The sequence below is a fragment of the Vicugna pacos genome, chromosome 4 (assembly GCF_048564905.1).
Source record: "Vicugna pacos chromosome 4, VicPac4, whole genome shotgun sequence".
NCBI lineage: Eukaryota > Metazoa > Chordata > Mammalia > Artiodactyla > Camelidae > Vicugna > Vicugna pacos.
Genome location: NC_132990.1, coordinates 21,555,420 through 21,579,091, shown reverse-complemented (window position 1 = coordinate 21,579,091; position 23,672 = coordinate 21,555,420). Strand labels below are relative to the sequence as shown.

The window sequence follows — 23,672 nt, the reverse complement described above, 5'->3', positions numbered from 1 at the left end:
TTGCCAGTGCTACCCACAGGCTTTACCTGACTAAACAGGAGCAGACAGCTGAAGATCACTAGGCAATTGTGGAAAGTTTCTAACATGAAGAAAGACAGACCAAAACAAAAGAATAAACAAAAGGAATTTGGAAGAAATCAAGACTAAACAGAGATGAAAACTTTCTCTAATGTTAACAATATCCTCAGAGAGAAAAAAAATGTTTAATCAAAAAAAAAATAGTTTTATATTTTTAAAGGAACAATCAGAATAAGAAATAGTCTGTGGAAATTAAAAATGTCCTGTGGAAATTAAAAGTAACCTGATGGTACTGATAAATTGTGAATAAATGATACTGAATAACACTGATTTATTCACCTACTTAAAAGACCAAGGACAGAACAATGCTACATCTTTAGGAGGGCAGTGTGTCCTACTGGTAGGCAAGTAGTTCCCGCAGTTATACTATATGGCTCAAATTCCATTTCAACAACCATAACTAAATTATGTTAATGAATACATACTATGAACAGATGTAAATTACGACATCAATAGCACAGTGTGGAGAAGAGGTAAAAGTGGAGCATTCTTCTATGCAAGTGAAGTTAAGTTATCCGCTAAAATAAACTGCAAAAACTATAAGATATTTTATGTAGGCCCTTGGTAATCACAAAGCAAATGCCTGTAGTTGTTACACAAAAGAAAAAAATCAAACCTCACCACACACACACACACATACAAAACCCACAAAGAAAAAGAGCAATAGATAAGAGGGACAAAAGAACTATAAGACAAACAGAACACTTAACAAAATAGCAATAATAAAATCCTTCCCTATCAAAAATTACTTTAAATGTAAATAGACTAAATACAGAGTAGCTGAAAGAATAAGAAAACCAAGATCTAACTGTATGCTGTCTATAAGAACCTCACTTTAAGTTCAAGAACACAAATAGGCTAAAGGTGAAGGAATGGAAAAAGATGCTCCAAGCAAATGGTAACAAAAAAAGCAAAACAAAATAAAATAAAACAAAACAAAAAAAAGGAGTGGCCATAATTCTATCAGACAAAGTGGACTTTCAGTCAAAACAAACAAACAAAAAAACTGTCTTTAAAGACAAAGAAGGTCATTACATAATGAGAAAAGCGTCAGCTCAGCAGGAATATATAACAGTTATAAATGCATACACATCTAACCTCAGAGCACCTAAATATACAAAACATATATTGACATACCTGAAAGGAGAAATTGACATCAATACAATAATAGTAGGAGACTTCAATCCCCCACTTGCAATAACAGACAGAACATCCAGGCACAAAATCAATAAACAGTGGACTTGAACAACACTATAAATCAAATAGTCATATAAGAACTTTTCACCCAACAGCAGAAGAATCCACTCATTCTTCTTAAGTGCACACAGAACATTCTTCAGGATAAATCACATTAGATCACAAAACAAGTCTTAACAAGTTTAAAAACAAAATCATACCAAGAATCTTTTCTGATCAGAATGTAATGAAACTAGAAATCAATAAAGTAAGAAAACAGGAAAATTCACAAATACATGGAACCTAAACAACACACTCTTGAATAATCACTAGATCCAACAGGAAACCAAGAGAGAATTCAAAAATATTTTGAAACAAACAAAAGCAAAAACAATTGTTCTTTGGGGATGCAGCAAAAGCAGTACTAAGAAGGAAGTAATAATAAACACTTACATTTAAAAAAAAGATCTCAAACAACCTGACTTTACACCTCAAGGAACTAGAAAAAAGAAAAAGAAAAAGAAACTAAAACTAAGTTAACAGAAAAAAGGAAATAACAATGACCAGAGCAGAAATAAGTCAAATAGAGAATAGGGGAAAACAGCAACAAAACTTAAGTTGGTTTTTTTTGAAAAACATGAAATCAACAAACCTGTCACTAGACTAAAAAGAGAGAAAATTCAAATAAAATCAGAAATGAAAGAGGAGATATTACTATGAATGTCTCAGAAATAAAAAGGATCACAAGGGACTATTATAAATAATTATATGTGTGTAAACTGGATTAACTATTTAAAAAACGTATAAATTTCTCAAAACATACAACCTACCAAGACTGAACCAAGATGAAATAGAAAGCCTGAACAGACCAATAACACACAAGGAGGCTAAAGTAGTCATCAAAAATCTCCAAACAAAGAGAAATCCAGATCCAGATTACTTCACTGCTGAAAAAGAATAGAGAGCCCAGAAATAAACCCACAGCGTATGCTCAATTAATCTTCAACAAAGGAGGCAAAAATATACAATGGAGAAAAGACAGTCTCTTAAAAAGTGGTTTTGGGAAAACTGGACAGCAACATGTAAATCAATGAAGTTAGAACACTCCCTCACACCATATACAAAAATAAACTCAAAATGGCTTAAAGGATAAATATAAGACAAGACACTATAAATCTCCTAGAAGAAATCACAAGCAAAGCATTATCCGACATAAATCTCAGCAACATTCTCCTAGGGCAGTCTACCCAGGCAATAGAAATAAAAGCAAAAATAAACAAATGGGACCTCAAAAAACTTACAAGCTTTTGCACAGTAAAGGAAACCACAAGCAAAACAAAACAACAACCTATGGAATGGGTGAAAATAGTTGCAAATGATGCAACTGATAACGTTTAATTTCCAGAATATATAAACAGCTCATACAAGTTAATAACAGAAAGAAACAAACAACTCAATCCAAAAATGGGCAGAAGACCTAGACAAGCAGTTCTCCAATGAAGACACACAAATGGCCAATAGGCACATGAAAAAATGCTCAGTGTCACTAATTATCAGAAAAATGCAAATCAAAACTACAATGAGGTATCACCAGTCAGAATGGCCATTATTCATCAATGATAAATGTTGGAGAGGCTGTGGAGAAAAGGGAACCCTCCTACACTGCTGGTGCGAATGTATTTTGGTGCAGCCATTACGGAAAACAGTATGGAGATTCCTCAAAAAACTAAAAGCAGACTTACCATATGATCCAGCAATCCCACTCCTGGGTATATGTCTGGAGGGAACTGTAATTCAAAAAGACACATGCACCCCAATGTTCATAGCTGCACTATAAACAATAGCCAAGACATGGAAATAACCTAAATGTCCATCGACAGATGACTGGATAACGAAGTTGTGGTATATTTTTACAATGATATACTACTCAGCTATATAAAAGCATGAAATAATGCCATTTGTAGCATCATGGATGGACCTGGAGATTATTATTCTAAGTGAAGCCAGAAAGAGAAAAAGAAAATACCACATGATATCGCTCATATGTGGAATCTAAAAAAAGAAAAAAGACACTAATGAACTCATCTACAAAACAGAAACAGACTCTCAGACATAGTAAACAATCTTACGGTTACTGGGGAAAGAAGGTGGGAAGGGATAAATTTGGGAGTTCGAGATTTGCAAATATTGACTACTATATATAAAAATAGATTAAAAAACAAATTTCTTCTGTATAGCACAGGGAACTATATTTAATATCTTGTAATAACCTTTAATGAAAAAGAAAATGAAAACAAATATATGTATGTATATGTATGACTGGGACATTATACTGTACACCAGAAACTGACATATTGTAACTGACTATACTTCAATTAAATAATTAAATAATTAATTAAAACAAATGAATAAAGGAGGAAAAACCTGCCATATGACCCAGCATTCCCACTCCTAGGTATATATCCAGAGGAAATGAAATCACTATCTCTAAAAGATATCTGCACCCACAATGTTCACTGCAGGATTATTTACAACAGCCAAGACATGGAATCTACCTAAGTGTCCACTGGTGCATGAATGGATAAAGAAAATGTGATTGATATCAATATATCAATATATATCAGAGAGAAAATTCAGCCATAAAAATGAAGGAAATCCTGACATTTGCAATGACATAGATGGACCTTGAAGGCATTATGTAAGTGAAATAAGTCAGACAGAGAAGGACAAATCCTGTATGATCTAATTTATATGTGGAATCTCAAAAAAAGAGAAACTCACAGATACATATTGGTGGTTGCCAGAGGTGGAGGTTAGAGGGTGGGCAAAATAGGTGAAGGTGGTCAGAGGGAACAAACTTCCACTTATAAGATAAACAAGTTCTGGTCATGTAAATGTGCAGCATGGTGACTATAGTTAACAATACTGTATTGTATATTTGAAATTTACTAAGGGTAGATCTCAAAACTTATTATCACAAGAAAAAAATTGTAACTATGTGAGGGGATGAGTGTTAACTAAACTTATTATGGCAATAGTTTGGCAATATGTATGTATAGCAAATCATTATGTTGTGCACTTAAAACTAATGCAATGTTATATGTCAAGTATATCTCAAAAAAAACTGGATAGAAAAAATCACCAAAATCCAATATAAGTACCAGAAGAATTTAAATAACTAATTGCTCAAAATAAAAAAATTCAACTTCTCTAAGGGACAGTGGGAATTCTACTGTTGGTATATTTTAGCTAAAATCTACGTCAACATCCAATTGTAGAATATGGTATTAGAGAACATTCTTGTTGTCTTAGAAAACTGTAAAATGTGTTAAGTTTTAAACATAAAATCAATATAAAAATGTTCATGTTTAAAACAGAAATGGTGGTTTATATACACAGTGAAATAATATTCAGCCTTTAAAAGGAGGGATCCTATCATTTGCACAACACGGATGAAACTGGAAGGCATCAGGCTTACTGAAATAAGCCAGACATAAAGAAAAACGCTTTCATCATCTCACTTATGTGAAGAATGTAAAAACGTCAAAATGCATAGTAGCAGAGAGGAGAATGGTTGTTACCAGGGTGAAGTGAGGGAAATGGGGAGATACTCGTCAAATGATACGAAGTTGCAGTTACGTAGGATGAGTAAGTTTAGAGATTTAACCTACAACGTAATAACTATAGCTAACACTGTATTGAATACTGGAAATTTACTAAGAGAGTAGATTCCAGATTCCACATACACACAAAAAAGGTAATTATACAAGATATGTTAATTAGCTTCACTGTAATCATTTTACTATGTATATCAAATTACGTTGTACACCTTAAATACATACAATTTATATTTTAAAAATAAACACATTGCATTTCATCATTTAATAGATGCATAACTTGGTAGTTACTTAGCCCCTATAAGCTTCGACACACTGACGTGAAAATAAGGTTATTTATTCATAGGGTTAGCGTGAGGACCGACGTAATGTACAATTGCTTTGGAATTCTCACTATCAATTCTAAAGGAAGAGATTTTCGGAAAAGCAGGTGTAAGAAATGAACTTGCTTCCAAGTGGGAAAAGCACTAACGGAGTCAGGATATCTCCCTGTAGGGATTTACTACCATCCAGCTGTGTAGCCCTGGTCAGTCACTTATTTCTGGGAGTCTCATTTTCCTCCTTGGTACAGTTTTCATCTGTCCTACCCCTGTACTCAGTAAAGCAGGGAATGTGGGGATGCCTAAAAGGGCTGAGACGTTCCGCCTTCCTCTGCTTCACCTGTCTGCTGCCCGGGCCTGAAAGCTCCCAAAAGCACACCGCGCTCTTGAAGCGCGGAGTGGTGGGCTCGGGGTTTTCGGCCACGAGATGGCAGCATTCTCCCAACCGCCCACACACGTCCATCTCGCAACCGTAAGACGGATTTAAATAGGACGACAGAACACCATAGTCCTGGGTTCTGTTCCATTTTCTTTTTCAGGTGGGCCCAGCTGGGTTTCATTATAAAAGCGGTTTGTGAAACCTGGCTGAGCAGCGACGGCTGAGCGCGCAGGTTCTCGCGAGATCGCCGCCGGAAGTGGGTGGCAGCAAAGCCGCAGAGACTCCTCTCTCCGGAAGGCGAGCGTTGGTCCGTAGCGGCTGTAGCCCTCCGCCCCACGGCGCTCCTGTCTGAGGAAGAGCTCCGCAGCCGCTGCCTTTGCAGCTCCGAGCCTGTACCTTCGGCCTCCCTGACCGCACAGCGGTGCGGCCTAGCCGGCGGAGTCCCCGCAAGCCCCGGCCCCTCCCTCCCTCCCTGCGCGCTGCAGTTAGGCCGCGCCCCGAGGCCCAGTCCGCGGCAGCTCCGGCGGGTGATGCCAAATACAGCCATGAAGAAAAAGGTGCTGTTGATGGGGAAGAGCGGGTCGGGGAAGACCAGCATGAGGTCGATTATCTTCGCAAATTACATCGCTCGCGACACCCGGCGCCTGGGTGCCACCATTGATGTGGAGCACTCCCACGTCCGTTTTCTGGGCAACCTGGTGCTGAACCTGTGGGACTGTGGCGGTCAGGACACCTTCATGGAAAATTACTTCACCAGCCAGCGAGACAACATCTTCCGTAACGTCGAGGTTCTGATTTACGTGTTCGACGTGGAGAGCCGCGAACTGGAGAAGGACATGCATTATTACCAGTCGTGTCTGGAGGCCATCCTCCAGAACTCTCCTGATGCCAAAATCTTCTGCCTGGTGCACAAAATGGATCTGGTTCAGGAGGATCAGCGTGACCTGATTTTTAAAGAGCGAGAGGAAGACCTGAGGCGTTTGTCTCGCCCGCTGGAGTGCGCTTGTTTTCGAACATCCATCTGGGATGAAACGCTCTACAAAGCCTGGTCCAGTATTGTCTATCAGTTGATTCCCAATGTGCAGCAGCTGGAGATGAACCTCAGCAATTTTGCCCAAATTATCGAGGCCGACGAAGTTCTGCTGTTCGAGAGAGCGACGTTCTTGGTCATTTCCCATTACCAGTGCAAAGAGCAGCGCGACGTCCACCGGTTCGAGAAGATCAGCAACATTATTAAGCAGTTCAAGCTGAGCTGCAGTAAATTGGCCGCTTCTTTCCAGAGCATGGAAGTAAGGAATTCTAACTTCGCTGCTTTCATCGACATCTTCACATCAAACACGTACGTGATGGTGGTTATGTCAGATCCGTCCATCCCTTCTGCAGCTACTCTGATCAACATTCGCAATGCCAGGAAACACTTTGAGAAGCTGGAGAGAGTGGATGGTCCCAAGCACAGCCTCCTTATGCGTTGAATATTGCCAAATGCGCTTTCTGAAAATGCTGAATTGCCTCCTCCCACCCCCCGCATCTTTTTTTCTTAATATTCATAATGTCGTGTGCTTAAAAGTGGGCTTTGAAATGTGTGCTGCTTACTACTTCCATCTCTCTCTTCCCTGCTCCCCAGTCCTTAAGCCTTGGACGCTATTTACTCAGCTATCCAGTAGAGCTTCAAGATGGCCTTTCTGAAAAGTTGGTATGGTGTAACACTAAAGTAGGTGGTGTGTGTGTGTGTGTGTGTGTGTGTGTGTGTATGTGTGTTCTGAATACCTGGTTATAATAGATATACACATCAAAGCTTTTACAGTATCTTCCTGTATTGCTTACCAGATTGCAAAGATGGAATGTTATTTTATCAGCAAGGTATTAAAATACATTTATAAATTCTTGGCTTCAATCATGAATAAACATTTGCTGTTAGCAATTTAAAATATGGTCTTATTTGAAATAACTTGAAGGTGGTTAATAATAAATCTATAGATTCTGATTACCTACAAGTATTGCTTAACTGGTGAATTTGATTTTGTGATCTCAGCCCCCATTGTTTTAGCAATGTTTCATAGCAACTGTAGCAGTATGGTTAAGAGAATGGGCTAGAGCTGGACAACCTGGGTTAATATTCCAGTCTTCACTTACTAGCTCTGTGAACTGGGCAAGGTACCTAATTTTACTGTGCTTGTTTTCTCTTTTGTAAAATATGGTTAAGAATAGCACTACCTCACTGGATTGTTAAGGTTGAATTAAAACATGAAAAGCACTTAGAATGGTGCCTGGCACATACTCAGTACTGTCAAGCTGTCAGTACCCACCTACTGAGCCAGTCCTCCTCCCCACTCCCAAATTACTGGATGTGAAGCCTAGCTCAGTAGTTGAGCCCTTAATAAATGCCAGGTATTCTTAAATACTTGAGGTGTGTTTTCTTATTTAACACTCACAACTTGTGAGGTAATTACTTTTATTTGTATTTTAATAGATGAGAAAACTGATATGACCTTATTAAGGTCATGCAGCTGAACCTAGGCAGTATGATTTCAGATCCTAACCATTACATGCCACTACTTCCTTCTATCTTTTTAGGTGTGCATTATTCCTTCATATAATTTCCCTGATTTTATAGATTTGAGTAAACTAAAGCCCAGGAAGTGACATCTCTCAAAGAGTAGTGTTTCACTTTGGGCAAGACTGCTTTCCCACCTGTATCTATCTGGAAATTGGATTATATTGAACCAGATTCTTAGGTTACATACCTTGGGGGAAGGATTCTAAGGTTCCGATTTTGGAATGGCAATATGGTATAGTGAAGTCAAAAAAACAGACTAAAATGCCCCACTTCAGCTGCCTTATAGATTGTCTGAAATGAAATCTAAGTATCCCATCTTTGAGCCAAGAGACCTCTGATCAACTCCTCACCTCTCATTTTACAAATGAGGCATTATCTCTATACAGACATTAAACATAAGTGATAGGGAATTTCAAAACCTTTATAAAAAGGTATTTTACTTTAGCAAATACTTTCTTTACATTGAGGAAAGTGTCCTTAAACAAATTTTCATTAATTTCAGTATACTCAGAGCAAGGAAAAAATAAGGTTTCCTTTTATAGAGGTCTCAAGAATTTCTGTCTTTAGGTAAAACTGACTTCATAGATCATGGTTAAGAAACACATGGGAAGGTGAGGGGTGGGTATAGCTCAGTGGTAGCTAGCATGCAGGAAGTCCTAGGTTCAATCCCCAGTATCTCCATTTTAAAAAATTAAAAATTAAAAATTTTTAAGAAAGAAACACATGGTAAAGAACAGTTTCAAAATACTGGTATTTTTGTTTTCAATTAAATTCCCCCAAAATGACTTTCTTTAACATTATTATCTTTATTCCACTTGATAACATGTTAATATGTTAAGCAACATTACATGCTTGTCCTCTTTAAACATTTAAGACAATTAGGACATACTGGCATTATCTAAAGTTTCATATTGATACAGAAGTCAGTTAATACACCTTCATCTTATGAACAGTGAATAAAATAAGGTACATTCTGCTATGAATGTAATGAGAAAAAGTACTCTTACAGCAACAAAGGAGCCCTCCCTCTTTACCATTCCTTTAATTCCATCACTTATGAGGCAAAGAAAACAATTCCAGTACTTCAATATCTGCTAAGGATGATCTATGGCCCTTGGAGCATATGTATGTGTGGACACAAGCCATACACACATCTACGTAGGTATGTCTGTATGTATATAATCAATATAACTGGAGAAATCACATCCAACTGTGAAAAAAATGATAAAAGCAGTAAATGAAAAACACTAAGTGACTAAAAGTTAAGATAATAGATTTCAGAGAAAGGATAGGCCCGTGGATAAAGAACTTCAAGGTAAGAGTGAGATTTGTTCTGAACCCTAAAGCACAGCTAAAAATGTGATTAGCTGGGAGATGAAGGTAAGATATTCTAGCTTCAGAAATGTGAATTAAGATTTCTAAAGACCCATGCTCAGCAAAGCATTTCAGTAAAATGTGGAAGATCAAGTGGAAGGGGGAATAGAGGAACCTATGGAAGGGACCTTATATGCCTTTAAATTTGAACTCTACTCTGGAATTAGCAAATGAAGCATTAATGGAACAAAGAGATGTTCCACTGAACAGTCACTTCATTAAACAAGGAACTGACATGATCAAAGCAATCCCTTAAGGTCAAAAAGTAGCTATGTGAGCAGTATTGGTTACGTAAGGAAGAGGTTGAAAGCAGTAAATCATAATCAAAATGATTTAGGAGAAAGTGACAGAGATACTTTTGTTTATAATACTGGCATACAAATGACAGGGAAGAATGCCAAAAGCTCAACCTATCACAAGTAGGACTCACTTAACAACAATGTAGTTTTTATAACTCCATAATATCCAAAGATACTTTGATCTTTTGATTCTCAGTAATTCAGGGCCCACACTTACTGGTGAACTTAGCTTCCTTATCAGATAGCAAACAATCCCTAAAGTAGTAAGGTATGTGATCATGTACCTGGCTTCTTTAAGGTGCCCCAGGGCTAAATGTGACTCTATATCCCCTAGCATTGGTTCTCAAGCTTTTTTCTGAGGTGAAGAATGACCAGGGAAACATATTTAAAACACTACAGATTCTTAATCTCCATTTTAGACTTAAAGAATCTACATTTTCCTTAAAGATGTATCCCAGATGATTCCTTGAGTCTATTTTAGAAAGTCATTTAAGCTCCCTAGCTTTGGTATTATTATATGTAAAATAGGTATAATAATCAGTATCTTACAGAGGTATAAGATTAAAAGATATAATATGTATTAAGTATCTAGGAATGGTTCTGGCACTTTGTAGATGCTAATATGACAGGTCTACCTCCTCCCTAACGTGTTAATTTTGGATTTATAGATATTGGGTTTCTTAAGGTAGACTAGAGAATAACTTCGCAGCAGACCTGCAGAGTCTAATTTGTTGTATTAACTAATAAAACATAGCACCTTAGGAGAAGCTTTTCTCTTCCTCTTTCTTTTCCACTGCAAAAAGGTAGTAGTTATATGTGCTTTTCTTCTCTTTCACAAAAAGAGTGGCCTTCAAACTGGAATCAAACAAGCCCAAAATAAGCCCAAATGAGTGAAGAAATGAACTTATCAAGACCATCCACTTCCAGAGCTCTGCCCTTCAACTCTTGGCAAATGGACAAGGTTTTGATGGTTAAGAGTTGGGGCTTCACACAGGAGTATGGTAGGTGCTATCACCCTTCCAGTGCACACTCAGCTCATTCCTCCTGGTTCACAGAGGACAATGGTATGTATTCACTTGGATGCTAAAGACAAGCCCTTTTCTTGGCCAGAGGTCATGACTTAAGTGAGGCAGGACACTGTGAGAGGCCTCACATCTGACTCCCATTCAGAGTCCAGAAGGTCAGTTGGATGTCCACTCCTACAGCCACATCCTACATCCCAGCCCTTAGTTACTTCTAAGAGGTCTTGTTGGTATATTAAGGAAGGAAAATAGGGTCAAATCCTAGTTTCACCGCTGACTTAGCTGTGTGACAATGAACAAGTTATTTTAACCCCAAGTTCAGTTTTCTTAAGCTATTTTGAGGCTAATTTTGTAGACAGTGGGGAACTCATGATTTTTGAGGAAAGTAACAAAATTATCTCCCTTCCCCCAAAACAATGCCCCCCCCCCAAAAAAACAATAAACACAGACTAATTTTTTAATTTACGTTTGTTAAAAAAAACTAGGGTTAAATTAAATTCTCAAAGTCTAAATTAGACTAAATGTAAAACTGCTATACAACCCACTAAATGGATTTATAATGTCCCTCAAAATTTGTGTCTAGTCATCTTCCATCTTTCTCCTTTTTCTAAATCCATTCTGCTCTATTCTTCACTATCACCACCACATGCACTTTATTCCATCAAACATCATTTTTCAGGATCAACCTACTTGAATCATCATAAAACCTATTCAGAACTTTCCCAAACTTAGTCATTTTGAGTATACACCCTAAAAAAAATTTTTCTCAATTTTTTTGTTTCGTATCAGAATGTTCCATAAAGAAACAATAAAAGTTGTACATTTCCCTAAAAAGAAAGATCAATATATTCAATGGCTACTATGTTAACCACTTAATGAAAGTACATCACAAACTACTCATCCTTATGTTAAAACAAATTATAACATAATAAATTAGTCAAAACTACTACTTTGCCATTTACTTAATGCTTACCAGATTACTTAAGAAATCAAAATGGCTTCACATAAATTGATGTTTACTTTCCAAATACTTCACATTTCAATCCTTTATCCATATAGAGAGACAAAATCCAAACATACTCTCCTTACCTGAAAACAAGAGTGAAGGCTAAAAGGCATTATCTAGGATTTTTTGCACCTTGAAATACAGCTACACTGACAATGTGTATTTAAATTATAAATCAGTTTTTATCCTATGACACTGGTGTAATTTAAGTGCATAATTAAACTGACTGGGCTACTGCTTCATCTTCTCAAGTCAGATGGAGATTCTTTTGCATCAAGGCTCTTACTCAAGATTTCTTCTTCTGCAAAATTGATTTTAAAAAAGAGAAAACGGTAAGTAAACACTACAAAGAAAATAACAGGAAAAATTCCAAATGGTAGCAAATGTCAATCTTAAATAAAAAGTTCACTTACAAATATTTAACTACAGTAAAATTACCACTGTTCTCACTGAGGTACCTTTTCTCTAGAGGACATCAATATATATGTCTTAGAATACTTTTCAATATACTAGTGTGTTCAATTATTATGAACAAATCAGAATTATACATAATCTGTATTACTAAATCTCTATCTGTTCTGAAATGTCTTAAGAGCATTTTTCAGATTCTTTTCCATGATAATTTATTGTAAGATATTGAATATAGTTTCCTGTGCTACACAGTAGGACCATGTTGTTTATTTATTTTACATATAATAGTTTGTATCTGCTAATCCCAAACTCCTAATTTATCTCTCCCTTCTCCTTTCCACTTTGGTAACTATAAGTTATAAGAATAACTACAGTTATTCTCTATCTGTAAATCTGTTCGTTTCATAAATATCATTTATATCATATACATACCATTTATATCATTTTTTTAGATTCCACATATAAATGATATATTTGTCTTTATCTGACTTACTTCACTTAGTATGACAATCTCTAGGTCGATCCATGTTGCTACAAATGGCATTATTTCATTCATTTTTATGGCTAATATTCCATTGTGTGTGTGTGTGTATGTATATGTGTGTGTGTATGTATATGTGTGTGTGTGTGTATATATATATATATATATATATATATATCTCACATCTTCTTTATTCATTCATCTATTGATGGACACTGATGTTTCTTCCACATTTTGCCTATTGTAAATAGTGCTGCTATGAACATGGAGGCGCATGTATCTTTTCAACTTAAAAGAGTTTTCTCCAGATACATATCCAGGAGTATGATTGCTGGATCACACTGCAAGTCTATTTTTAGTTTTTTAAGGAACTTTCATACTTTCCTCCATTATAGGGGCACCGAATTACATTCCCACTAACAAGAGGGTTCTCCTTTCTCCACACCCTCTCCAGTATAGTAGACTTCGGAGGATGGCCATTCTGATTGGTGTGAGTTAATACCTCATGGTATTAAGAGCATTTCTGAACAGTTTTTCTGTTTTGTTTTTATTGTAGTTGATTTACAATATTGTGTTAGTTTTAAGTGTACAGCAAAGTGATTCAGTTTTGTTTTGTTTTTCTTCAGATTATTTCCCATCATGGGCTATTATAAGATACTGCATATAGTTCCAAGAGCAGTTCTTTTTAACTATTATAAACCCAATGTATCCATCACCCAGCTTCAATAATTATTAATACTAACTGTTACAGATTGAGCAATGTCCCTCAAAAACGTATCTTGAAGTTCTAACCCCCCAGAACCTCAGAATATGGCTTTATTTGGAAATAAGAGTCACTGCAGATATATTCAGTTAAGAGTAGGATGGGCCCTTAATCTGTAACGACTAGTGTTCTTTAAGAAGGTACAAGGAACCCAAGGGGAGAATGTCATGTGAGGGTGGAGGAAGAGATGACTTATGCTGCCACAAGCCAAAGAACACCTGGAGGGATCAGAAGCTAGAAGAGTCAAAAAGGATCATCCTCTAAAGGCTTCAGACGGAACATGGCCCTGCTAACACCTTGATTCCAGATTCCAGCCTCCAGAACTTGTCTCCAGAGGCAATAAATTTCTATTGTTGTAAGCCATCCAGTTTGTGGACTTTGTTATGGCAGCCCTAAGAAACTAATATACTGACCTTTCTTATTTTGTCAGCTCACCCCATTAAATTATTCCAAAGCAAATCACAGATATTACCTTATTACAAGAATGGTTATTTGAAACAGCATTTCTCCACTTTTTTAGAACCATCTTCCACTAGCCAAGAAGGTTCTGACAAGATTTACTTTCAGGAATTTGAATTACAAAAATCAACCAGTTTGGGTATTTTTGTTTTGTTTTTCATTCCTGTCTCACACCAATTGTAAACTATATACACATCACTAGAAATTCGGAAAGTACTCATAAAAATGATGGGTTCACTCTGCTCATCCTAGCAAAGGAGTAAGGTGTATATTATATCACATTAACAATGAAGATCATATAACATTCACTGCATACTATTTTTATGAGAAGTTAAGAGAAAACTTCAGCAGGTCAATACGCACAGGTCTGGTTAAATCTTACCTGTTAAATTAGGTAGAAGTCCTCCAAGACTACATGGTATTGTGGTCCTCAATCTTTGTTCCACTGGAGAAAACTTAATTAGTGGTGAAAGAGATCGTTTTCTTTCACCAAGGGACACGCGTGAAGATGGTTTTGTATAGTCAATGTGCAAATCATGAGTGCCCAAAAAGTTAAGCATATCATCTGTTTGCATGTTTGGGAGAGTAAGGCTCAATTCTGGTTTGTGTCTTTCAAGTGTTTCAGGATTAGAGAGGTAAGTTTCTTCCTTTTGTTTGGACAGAGATTTTTTCAGAGCCTCATATCCACTGTAAATAGCCTGTAAATTGATGTCTGATTCTGGAGCAGCCTCTCTTTCTCCCACAACATCTTCTGGGAAAATGCCACCGTGCATAGGACTATTTGGTTCCAGTTTAAAATTGGCCTCTGTACTACTGGAACTATTAAGGCTTAAGTGACCAACTTCTTCTGGAAGAGTTTCATGTAATATGCCAAAATCACTATCTTTAAAACTGGAACTAATTCCACTTGAGATTTGAAAAGAGTTCCATAACATACTTTTATGCATAGAAGGATCTTTGTAAGAAGCCTGCAAGTGGTCTGATATTTTAACATAGTCCTCTTCACTGGTATTTATCACATCTCTACTACTGCCTACAGCAGGAGAGCATGTCTCTATTTGGTTAGTTTCTAAAGACTTGTTCTGTAGAGCTGTACACTTCAAATCTTGCTTACAAATTAGTTCCTTATTTAATAAATCTGACTGACTTTGTGTTGTTGGTTCACCTGCGTGACTAGTCACAGGTTTCAGAGGTACACACTTGAGGCAATCTGAAACAACCTTCTCTTCAGGCAAATGAGAATGGCTAACATCAGATACAGTGGTTGCTGAGAAAAAACTGGCCATGCTAAACTCTCCCTGATTAGGCAACACAGGTAAGGATTCTGGCAATACTTCTCTCTTTTCAGGATCCATCTGAATTGGTTCTGTACTTCCATTATCTTCCACTTCAACAGCTTTTCTCCATGAGCTCCTAATTTCATTTACTGATTAAATAAAGGGGGAGAATAACATAAGTTATCAATAATATTCCCAAAAAGAGCATGCAATTAAACATTTCATTTCTAGTGCTCAAGATAAAACTGCTGACTCAGTACATGTTTCATAGATACGCCAGGTGGATGACAAGGCTCCACAACGTATCAAAGCCCACTAAGATCAAAGAACTCCATCTCCAGCTGATCACACATAAAAAAAAAAGCTGTTTCTGAAATGTGCATGTACTTTCACAAAGCACATACAAATTACATTTGTTAAAAAGATATTTTCTTGGCCATCTAAGCTAGGGCTCAGCAAACTTTTCCTATGAAAGGCTAGACAGTAATACCTCAGGCTTTGTAGGCAATCCAGTCTGTGGCAAGTACTCAGCTCTGCCATCGTAGCATGAAAGCAGCCATAAATGATATGGTGACAAATGAATATGGTTGTGTTCAATACAACTTTACATACAAAAACACACAGGGTGGGCCAGAATTTAGTTTCCATGGAGCTTGACACCCACCAATCTAGACGGTGGCCCTGTTCAACCTGAATTGAATAAATTTAACTTTGAATATGTCATTTCTAGGAGCAAAATGGAAATTATATTTAATCACTCAACCAGAATGATGTGCCTACACAAAGGCAACAGTATCAGAACTCTGCCTACACAATATAGGTTGTAAGAAGAAAGTTCTGGGGAGTCTGGAATAGCTTGGGAAGGGCAGAAAACAGCTCTGCATGCAGAGTTTTTGGTGGACACTGTTGGTCACTGCCTGAGAGAACAAAGCCCCTATACTCTATAAATGTTGATCACAGATCACATGGGGGGCAGAGGATTTTTTAAAAAGTGATCAACTAAAATGTTTTCCAGGAAAAAGCCAAGTAAAACAACAACAACAAAACTGTACAGTACCACGGCAAAATAATCCTGCTGAAGGACTGCCACATAAGTGAGAGTGTCCACACTTATTAGGACTTCAATAAAAGGTCTCCTATATCAAAACAAATAGAATCAATGCCACTAAATTTGAAAGACAAAAAAGTATTAAAGTTGAGTTTCCAGAAGATTTGTCAGACCAAGGTTCTAATATTAGTAACATCTAAGAAAGAAAATAATGGCAGAAAACATTATTAACTTACCTAAGTTTTCTGGAGTTCGGGGAATTTGGTTCCTTGTTAAGAAAGGGTTAGAAACTAGAGAGTCAATCAGTTCCTCTAATTTTGATTCTTTTCCTTTAGAGGGCTGTGGTGAATCAGATAAAACTGCCCTTGCAACCTAAAACAAACAAACAAAAACGTAAAGCAAAAATTACCAAGTCCATTAATAGAATGCAACAAAAGGCCATAAGAACAGTAAGCACTTTAAGGTCAGCAGCCCTTCCCACAGCAGATGACACAAAAACTAGCTCAACAGTGTAGCTCCCAGACATTCCATATAGACTATCCTGTTAAGGTGAAATCAAACCCAAAACCTGTTTCCTCCCTCATCTTAAATGAACATCCCATTATATAGGAGAGACAAGGTAAGTATTTATACTTGGAAAGACCAGTGATCTAAGCTGCTATCTGCCACAATTCTGAGCTTGACAATTCTAATCTGCCAAAATGACTGGTTTTAAAGCACACAGGTTCTTCTCAATTATAATCCACAAGTAACACCTCCATTAATAAACAGAATACATTCTGACAACATACTTCTTTGCCAGGAACTTTATTATCAGACATAAATTAGTAAACAAAGCATAGGGACGCATTTTTAAATAGAGAGAAAAGGGGGTGGGGCCACACAGCTCAGTGGTAAAGCATGTGCTTATTATTAGCATGTGTGAGGTCCTGGGTTCAACTCCCAGTACCTCCATTTAAAAAATTCTAATTAAAAAATAAATAAATAAAATAAAATAGAAAAAAGAAAGTGTTCTATATGAAAACAGCACTCTATACTAACTAAATTTAAATAAAACTGGAAAACAAAAACATGCAAATTAAAACCTCTGCCCCGAGATAACTTAAAAAGAAACTGCCTATGACCCAAATCAAACTGACCCCAGTTTAACCTCCTCCATGAAATTAGAGGGCTTCTCTAGAATTCAAACATTAAATATTCCTTGTCATAGACACTATTAAAAAAAAATAATTTCACTTCACTTTCAGAGCTTTGAGATTTTAGGACTCTCTTCTTCCATTCCATCCCACTGCTACTATAAAATCTCTTAAACCAGAAAATGTGCCTTTCTTCCCACATCAGGAAAGAAAAAAAGAATGATTAACCATCTTTTCTTTAATATAAAGTCAATCAACTAAAAGAGAAACAGAATTTTAGAGAATTAAAAGTATTTAGAGACCATATAATTGGTCCAACCTCCTCAAGTTACAAATAAGAAAAATGACTAACATCTAGTTCTCATACTCGGACAATATTCATTAACTTTGATCAGGACTGAGAAACAGAACGGAACCCCAATACCTAAACCAAATTTTTCTTTCAGTCTCTCAGGAATATAAAGTAGCTGATTTATTTCCTGGCTGTTTATCCAAATTCAAACAATGGAAAGCATGTAAAAAAAAAAATAACATTAGATTATGGCTTGACCATTTAATCTGTGTAAACTGCGTTCCATAATACTCAGCAATAGTACTATTATGTGGTCACTTGCCAGTTAAAAGTAAAATAGTACTAAGGCAGAGGGCTGGCTAAGAAAACCAAGTACGTGAACAATGATGTATTCATTCATTTTTGAAATATTTAAAAAGCAGAAGGACAAAACCTTCATTCAGTGATTATATACTGTATAGTCTGTTCTAATATTCAAAAGGAGGAAGCTCAGCTAAGCAACAGACAACATTTAGAGTATTTTAATAAGACATCATCACTGAGTGTACTTATCCAAAAAATTATGTAATCGTTAATTCCAAAATTATAAGTGTATTATTTTTATAATTTTGGATAGTTACAGAATGGGATGTGGGTTCTAAACCATGGATGTGATCTTAGCTAATAAAGTTCATACTTATTTCTACTCTTCTGGAGGACCAATTTTGCTTTAACAGTGATTTGTTTATCTATGACCTCCTTTCCCAAATTACCCCCCAGTTAATCAGTAATTAACTGTACTTCACTTATAATCCCAACATCATGGAGAAAACAATAGATATATCCATATACTTATTACAATCTTTTTCTAACCTCTTCTACCAGATGGTCTTGCTCTTTTTGGAATGGATCACTTTTTTCAGCTGGCAGAGACACTCCAAATGCACTACTCTCTGTATTCTTTGCAATATTTGATGATGAAGAGTCTTCCACTTCAAATTCTGGTATTTTACTAGGAAGTGTTTCTCTTTCTTCTCTAGGAGTCCTCACTTTCGTGTCCTGAAGAAGATGGACATGTAATGTTAAAACCTTAGTAACTGTGACTGATCTTCATTAGAGGTCCCTGAGTTATCATGAACCTACAAAAGGCTGTTAACATGACTGTAGAATTAAATGTTCACTGGCACACTTTAAAAATTCCAATATTCACATTTAGAAGTAATAGCCAATGATACATAATGTGCACATACTGGTAAATAAGAAAACAGAAATTTAATTTAACTTACTGTAACTGGCATATCAACAAACATAAGGGAAATTTTATCATGAGTCAGTATGGTCAGAAGTAATTTAAAATTGTTTTAAAATGTACCTTTTCAAGTAGTGTAACACTGTTTATACCCCATGATGAAATGGGGTGCAACAGGAAAGAAGCAGGGCTAAAAAGGAAAGAAATAAATAAATCCAAGTTATGAGTAGGAAAGAATTCCATTCACTTGATATATCTGAATATTCTAAAGAAACTGTCTGCCCCGTATCTGTCCGTTACGATTTCACTCAATTCGTCCCGGTCATCAAAAGGCAGTTTATTATAGGGAGGTATGGTGACAATTAGAGCAGTACTTCAGCCCAATTTGTGTATCAGCCTCCCAAATTATGAACATTTCCTTTATCCATTATGCATTTTTAAATAACAGCATTTTTTACAAGGGTTGACTGACTTGATGAAAACTCAAAAACTTGAATACAGGACAAAAATTAACTCAATTAACTAGAATCACATTATTATAATGTCCTCAGGCTTCAGATCACAGAATTTCACTGGAGCACAGACTATAAGATTCTTTTGATATTTCATGTCCAAAATCAATTTCTCTTATGCTGAATTTTCTATAGCAAATACATTACACTTACAGTAGAGACATATGGTTATTCAATTTCAGTTTGCTGCATTCCACACACACTATTCCTTAATCGCTTAGATTCTCTTACCTCTTTGGGTAAACATGAAAACCTTATGTATCTTTTCACTATAATTACAAAATAAGTTATTAAATTTTTTAAGCCTTCAAAGCAATGATAACTTTAATTATTTATCTTCATCTTGAAAGTGCTCTCAGAGTCAGTTATAGATTGGGTCTGCTCATTGACCAAAACTTTCCTATTCTAGGTAAAATGAAAGGCAAGATTACCATAGAGACCACTTTCAAAATCAAGCATGTCAGGGCTTTTCTGTTCATAAACAGAAAAGTACAAAATTAATAGCTCTTCAAATATTTTACATAATAGCAAATATGCTTTTTAAACTTTTTCAAATGTGCCCTTCTTGAAATCATTTGCCTTCCAAACATAATTCAAAATCACTGAAATTCCTCAAGCTTCAACTTTGCATCACCAGGATATAATCCAGGTATCTAAGGCAAAAGACTACTAATTACTATCTACTGTGATTTTATCCACATTTTCCCCAAAACTTGACATTAAAATGGTCAAAAAGCCCTTTGAAGCAGGGCCAGCAAGCTATGGACCAAAGCTACTAAGATGCCACCACAAGACTGGTAAGCTCCTTGAGGACAAAGACGATGGCTTACCCAACACTATTGTTGGTGGCTAACACAGTCCCTAGGGCTTCATAGTGCAATACATATTTGTAACTGATCGATAAACTGACTGATCAATGAATAAATGCCACTTGAAGATGCCACCAAATTTTTCTATTTGAATCATTCTTGCAGAGCATCATAACAGAGAAAGACGGAACCACATTCTACACCTTCCTCCCTCTCATTTCTGAATTGGCAACATGCTATCAGCCTTGCTAACATCTCAATTCAAGTTAACTTTAAAGCAGCCCTGGCTTAGTCCTTACTCTCTACCCACTTGTCATACCAAAAACGGAGGCCTAGGAAATCCTACCACTGTAACAGATGAAAAGGGTGTTGATCCCATTGCAGGAATTTAACCTAAGAGCACTTCCAAAAGAAAAAGGCATGCTTTTTATCATAGTAAAAATTTTGAGAAAAGCCTAAAAGTCTAAAAATAAGTGAAATGTTACAAAGCTATTTTGTGAAAACTGATAATATGTTAAGTAAACATACAAACAATTAGAAAATGCATTTATCCTATGCTAATGTTAAGAAAAATTTGCATTTTAGTATACAGGACTATATCCATACTTTGATTTGAATTTAAAATTGTAAATACAGCCTAAAAAAGAACGTGGGAAAAAAATCTAACAAGTGATTTGTCGGAAATTTTAACTAACTACTTTTTATTTTCATCTGCTGTTATTGTTACAATATGTCTATAATTAACAGAGAAATAATAAACAGAGATTATAAAAAGAGATTATGAGACTGGAATTCAATTTCTAAGACTAAGGGTGTTTATTTGGCATGCATGCAAGATCATACTGCCCTGTCTTTAAAATGCAGTAAAGGAGAAATTGTAGAGGCTAAAGGTCTCGAAGAACTACATCACCACCACTAATATCACAGAACCCTTCTTTCCAGAAATTATTACAAAGAAAGGTAGAACCCACAGTGTACAGCAAAACCATCACCAATCACTGAACTCTGATTTTAAGGATAGTAAAGCCTCCATGAGCTCACTGATCAAAAGCCAGAAGATTTATGGAGAAGATTACTTATATTTAGCACTTGTGAATGAAAACTGCATGTGAAAGGACTAATAACACACCTACTCTAAAAACTATATTCATTCCATGCTTTTAACTGAATAGCTGTACTGATCATATCCAATTACCTACATGGATACCGATGTAAGATGATACCACTACAAATAAAATATTTAGTATAATAGCTGAACTATATGCCAAAAAAAGAAGGTATTTCCTTTAAATAGTCTATTCACATCACACATGAAACATTTTATTACAAATACCTTTTACAGTAAAGGACTCTGTGCAACAAGTTCATTTCCACATCCCAGTACTCAACTTTTCACCACTCTTCTGTTCTCCTATTAAGCAGTAATAATCTTTCATTTCTCATTAAGCATTTATCCCTCGTCACCAAAAGCCTTCCTCTACCTCTTTTCTATATCCCAATCTATAAGTAAAATACAGTATCAAAAGATAGTTAAAAGATTCAGAAGCTTGGAAAAGGATAAATGTGGAAGTCAAAATATATTTAATACAACTTTTCCTATACTAAGAGAATTCTATTTGAATTAAATTCTTGGGGCTGAGTGTCTTGCTCCTGTAGAATTCTGATAATACCTCTTAATATTTTCTACTTCATTCTACTTCAAAAAAGAATCTTGAGGTTCAATGGAGTTTATAATAAAATCAGATTTATTAATTAATCTACTTATTTCATCAATCTTTAGTCTAGCAAGAGATCTTAATCAAAGTATTTAATTTGCTCTTTAAAGAAAAGACACATCAAAAACATAATTGAGATTGGGAAGCACCAACTATTCCCCTCTAAGAGGTAACTTTAAGAACAACTGTGGTAAAGGGGTAAAATCATCAAGCTCAGTAACTTTACAATTTCTTCAATATCAGGTCTTCACAGAAGATTTCATTGTATTTCTTTAGGGTACTCAGAAAATCAACATCACATCCAGATCTAAGAATAAAAATAAAATTCTTCCACAAGTAGTCAATCTCCCTATGAACTAGAAAATTACTGCAGAGGGAACTGCCAATAGTATAATTTCACATGTAAGTTTTGACTGTAATAGTGTTTCAACTTATTAACTTATTAAGAATGTACAGAATGAAGAGGGCCTCATGTCACTCAAAATTTAGAATTAAATACTTAGAATTGTCCCAAGTATTTTGTTTCCGTATCTGTGCTGCATTAACATGAGGAAGTTTAACTGAAAGACACCTATTTAGGTCAAAGGGTAATCAGAAAATGTAAAATAATAAAGGAATCTGTTCAGTACATCTGTGTTTACACCAAATAATGTTTAATTTCAATAAAGAACAAATATATTCCCCAAGTGGATTACACATTTAGTTTAGAGATTTTTTACTTTTATAATCTGGCATCAGCTTAAGGGCCAAAATGGAATACGGAAAACAGGCAATGAAGAAAGTTACAACAAACTAAGTAGGTTCAGTTTTTTCATATGCTAAATTTTGGAATTAGATTAAATCAGAAGTCTTCCCCCACCCCCAAATGTTTAAAGCATAGAACTCTTTTTATCAAATGGCATATAAAACCCCAATATCTGATACAGATAAAAGAATGAGCTGCTTAGTTTGAAGTGGGAAAGGTTGGGACAGCCACAGGCCAATTTCGATTCATTCACAGAACTAGAGGGCACTGCAGAACACAGACTGAAAACTGCCAACTAAATGATCTCGAAAGTCCCTAAACTCTTAGATTTAGTCAACAGCCACAAGTGGTTTCAAAGACATTCACCGACACAAAAAAGCAAAAATTCCCAAAACTTGCAGTAGACAATTTTCATATATGTTTCTTTCTTCAAAAATTAGGTAATCCCTCTGAACCCCAACATTTAGATAGGAATGGGGGGGAGGGTGTGTGTAGCTCAAGTGGTAGAGAGCATGCTTAGCATGCATGAGGTCCTGGGTTCAATCCCTAGTACCTCTTCCAAAAATAAATAAATAAATAAACCTAATTACTTACCCCCATCAAAAAAAAAAAATAGGACTAGACGGGAAAAAAATGCCCATGTATCAGAAATGTTGAATCTTTTCCTGAAAATGTGGATGTATAGTAGAAAAATACTGTCTGGTTAAGAGAAGAAAATTATGGGCTATCCTGTAGTAGAGAAGCTTGAAAACTGGCTGAAGATGGGATTAAAACTAATGAAGGAAAAAAAATCAGTATGAAAATGAAATTTGTTTTACCTGTTGGCTAGATCACATTTAGTTTCCAGTATATCACTTGCTCTTCTATTATCATTTTCCTTGCTATGTCGCTTAGGTGTATCTAAAGGAATAGAAAAATTAATTAGTCTTTAATTATGTTTGTACATTCTAATATTCAGAGATCTCTTG

The 23,672-nt window shown here is 35.9% G+C and overlaps 2 protein-coding genes and 1 non-coding gene across 3 annotated transcripts in view; 1 reads left to right on the top strand and 2 right to left on the bottom strand.

The window, feature by feature from the left end:
* Window positions 1–5,766: 5,766 nt before the first annotated feature.
* RRAGA (Ras related GTP binding A) lies at window positions 5,767–7,971 on the top strand. The gene has a single exon (XM_006208267.4). It carries the CDS (start codon window positions 6,101–6,103, stop codon window positions 7,040–7,042), a length of 942 nt encoding a protein of 313 aa, XP_006208329.1. The 5' UTR covers window positions 5,767–6,100; the 3' UTR covers window positions 7,043–7,971.
* Window positions 7,972–8,909: 938 nt separating this feature from the next.
* Window positions 8,910–23,672, bottom strand: part of HAUS6 (HAUS augmin like complex subunit 6) — a 34,582-nt gene continuing 19,819 nt past the window's right edge. Inside the window, exons 12-17 of the mRNA XM_006208266.4 lie at window positions 23,523–23,604; window positions 19,047–19,113; window positions 18,548–18,733; window positions 16,504–16,639; window positions 14,325–15,368; window positions 8,910–12,129 (exon numbers count right to left, since the gene is read on the bottom strand). Of these exons, the coding sequence (XP_006208328.2) occupies window positions 12,068–12,129; window positions 14,325–15,368; window positions 16,504–16,639; window positions 18,548–18,733; window positions 19,047–19,113; window positions 23,523–23,604 (1,577 nt within the window). The 3' untranslated portion in view covers window positions 8,910–12,067. The remainder of the gene's footprint in view (window positions 12,130–14,324; window positions 15,369–16,503; window positions 16,640–18,547; window positions 18,734–19,046; window positions 19,114–23,522; window positions 23,605–23,672) is intronic.
* On the bottom strand, window positions 19,196–19,326 carry LOC116280230 (small Cajal body-specific RNA 8). The gene has a single exon (XR_004189540.1).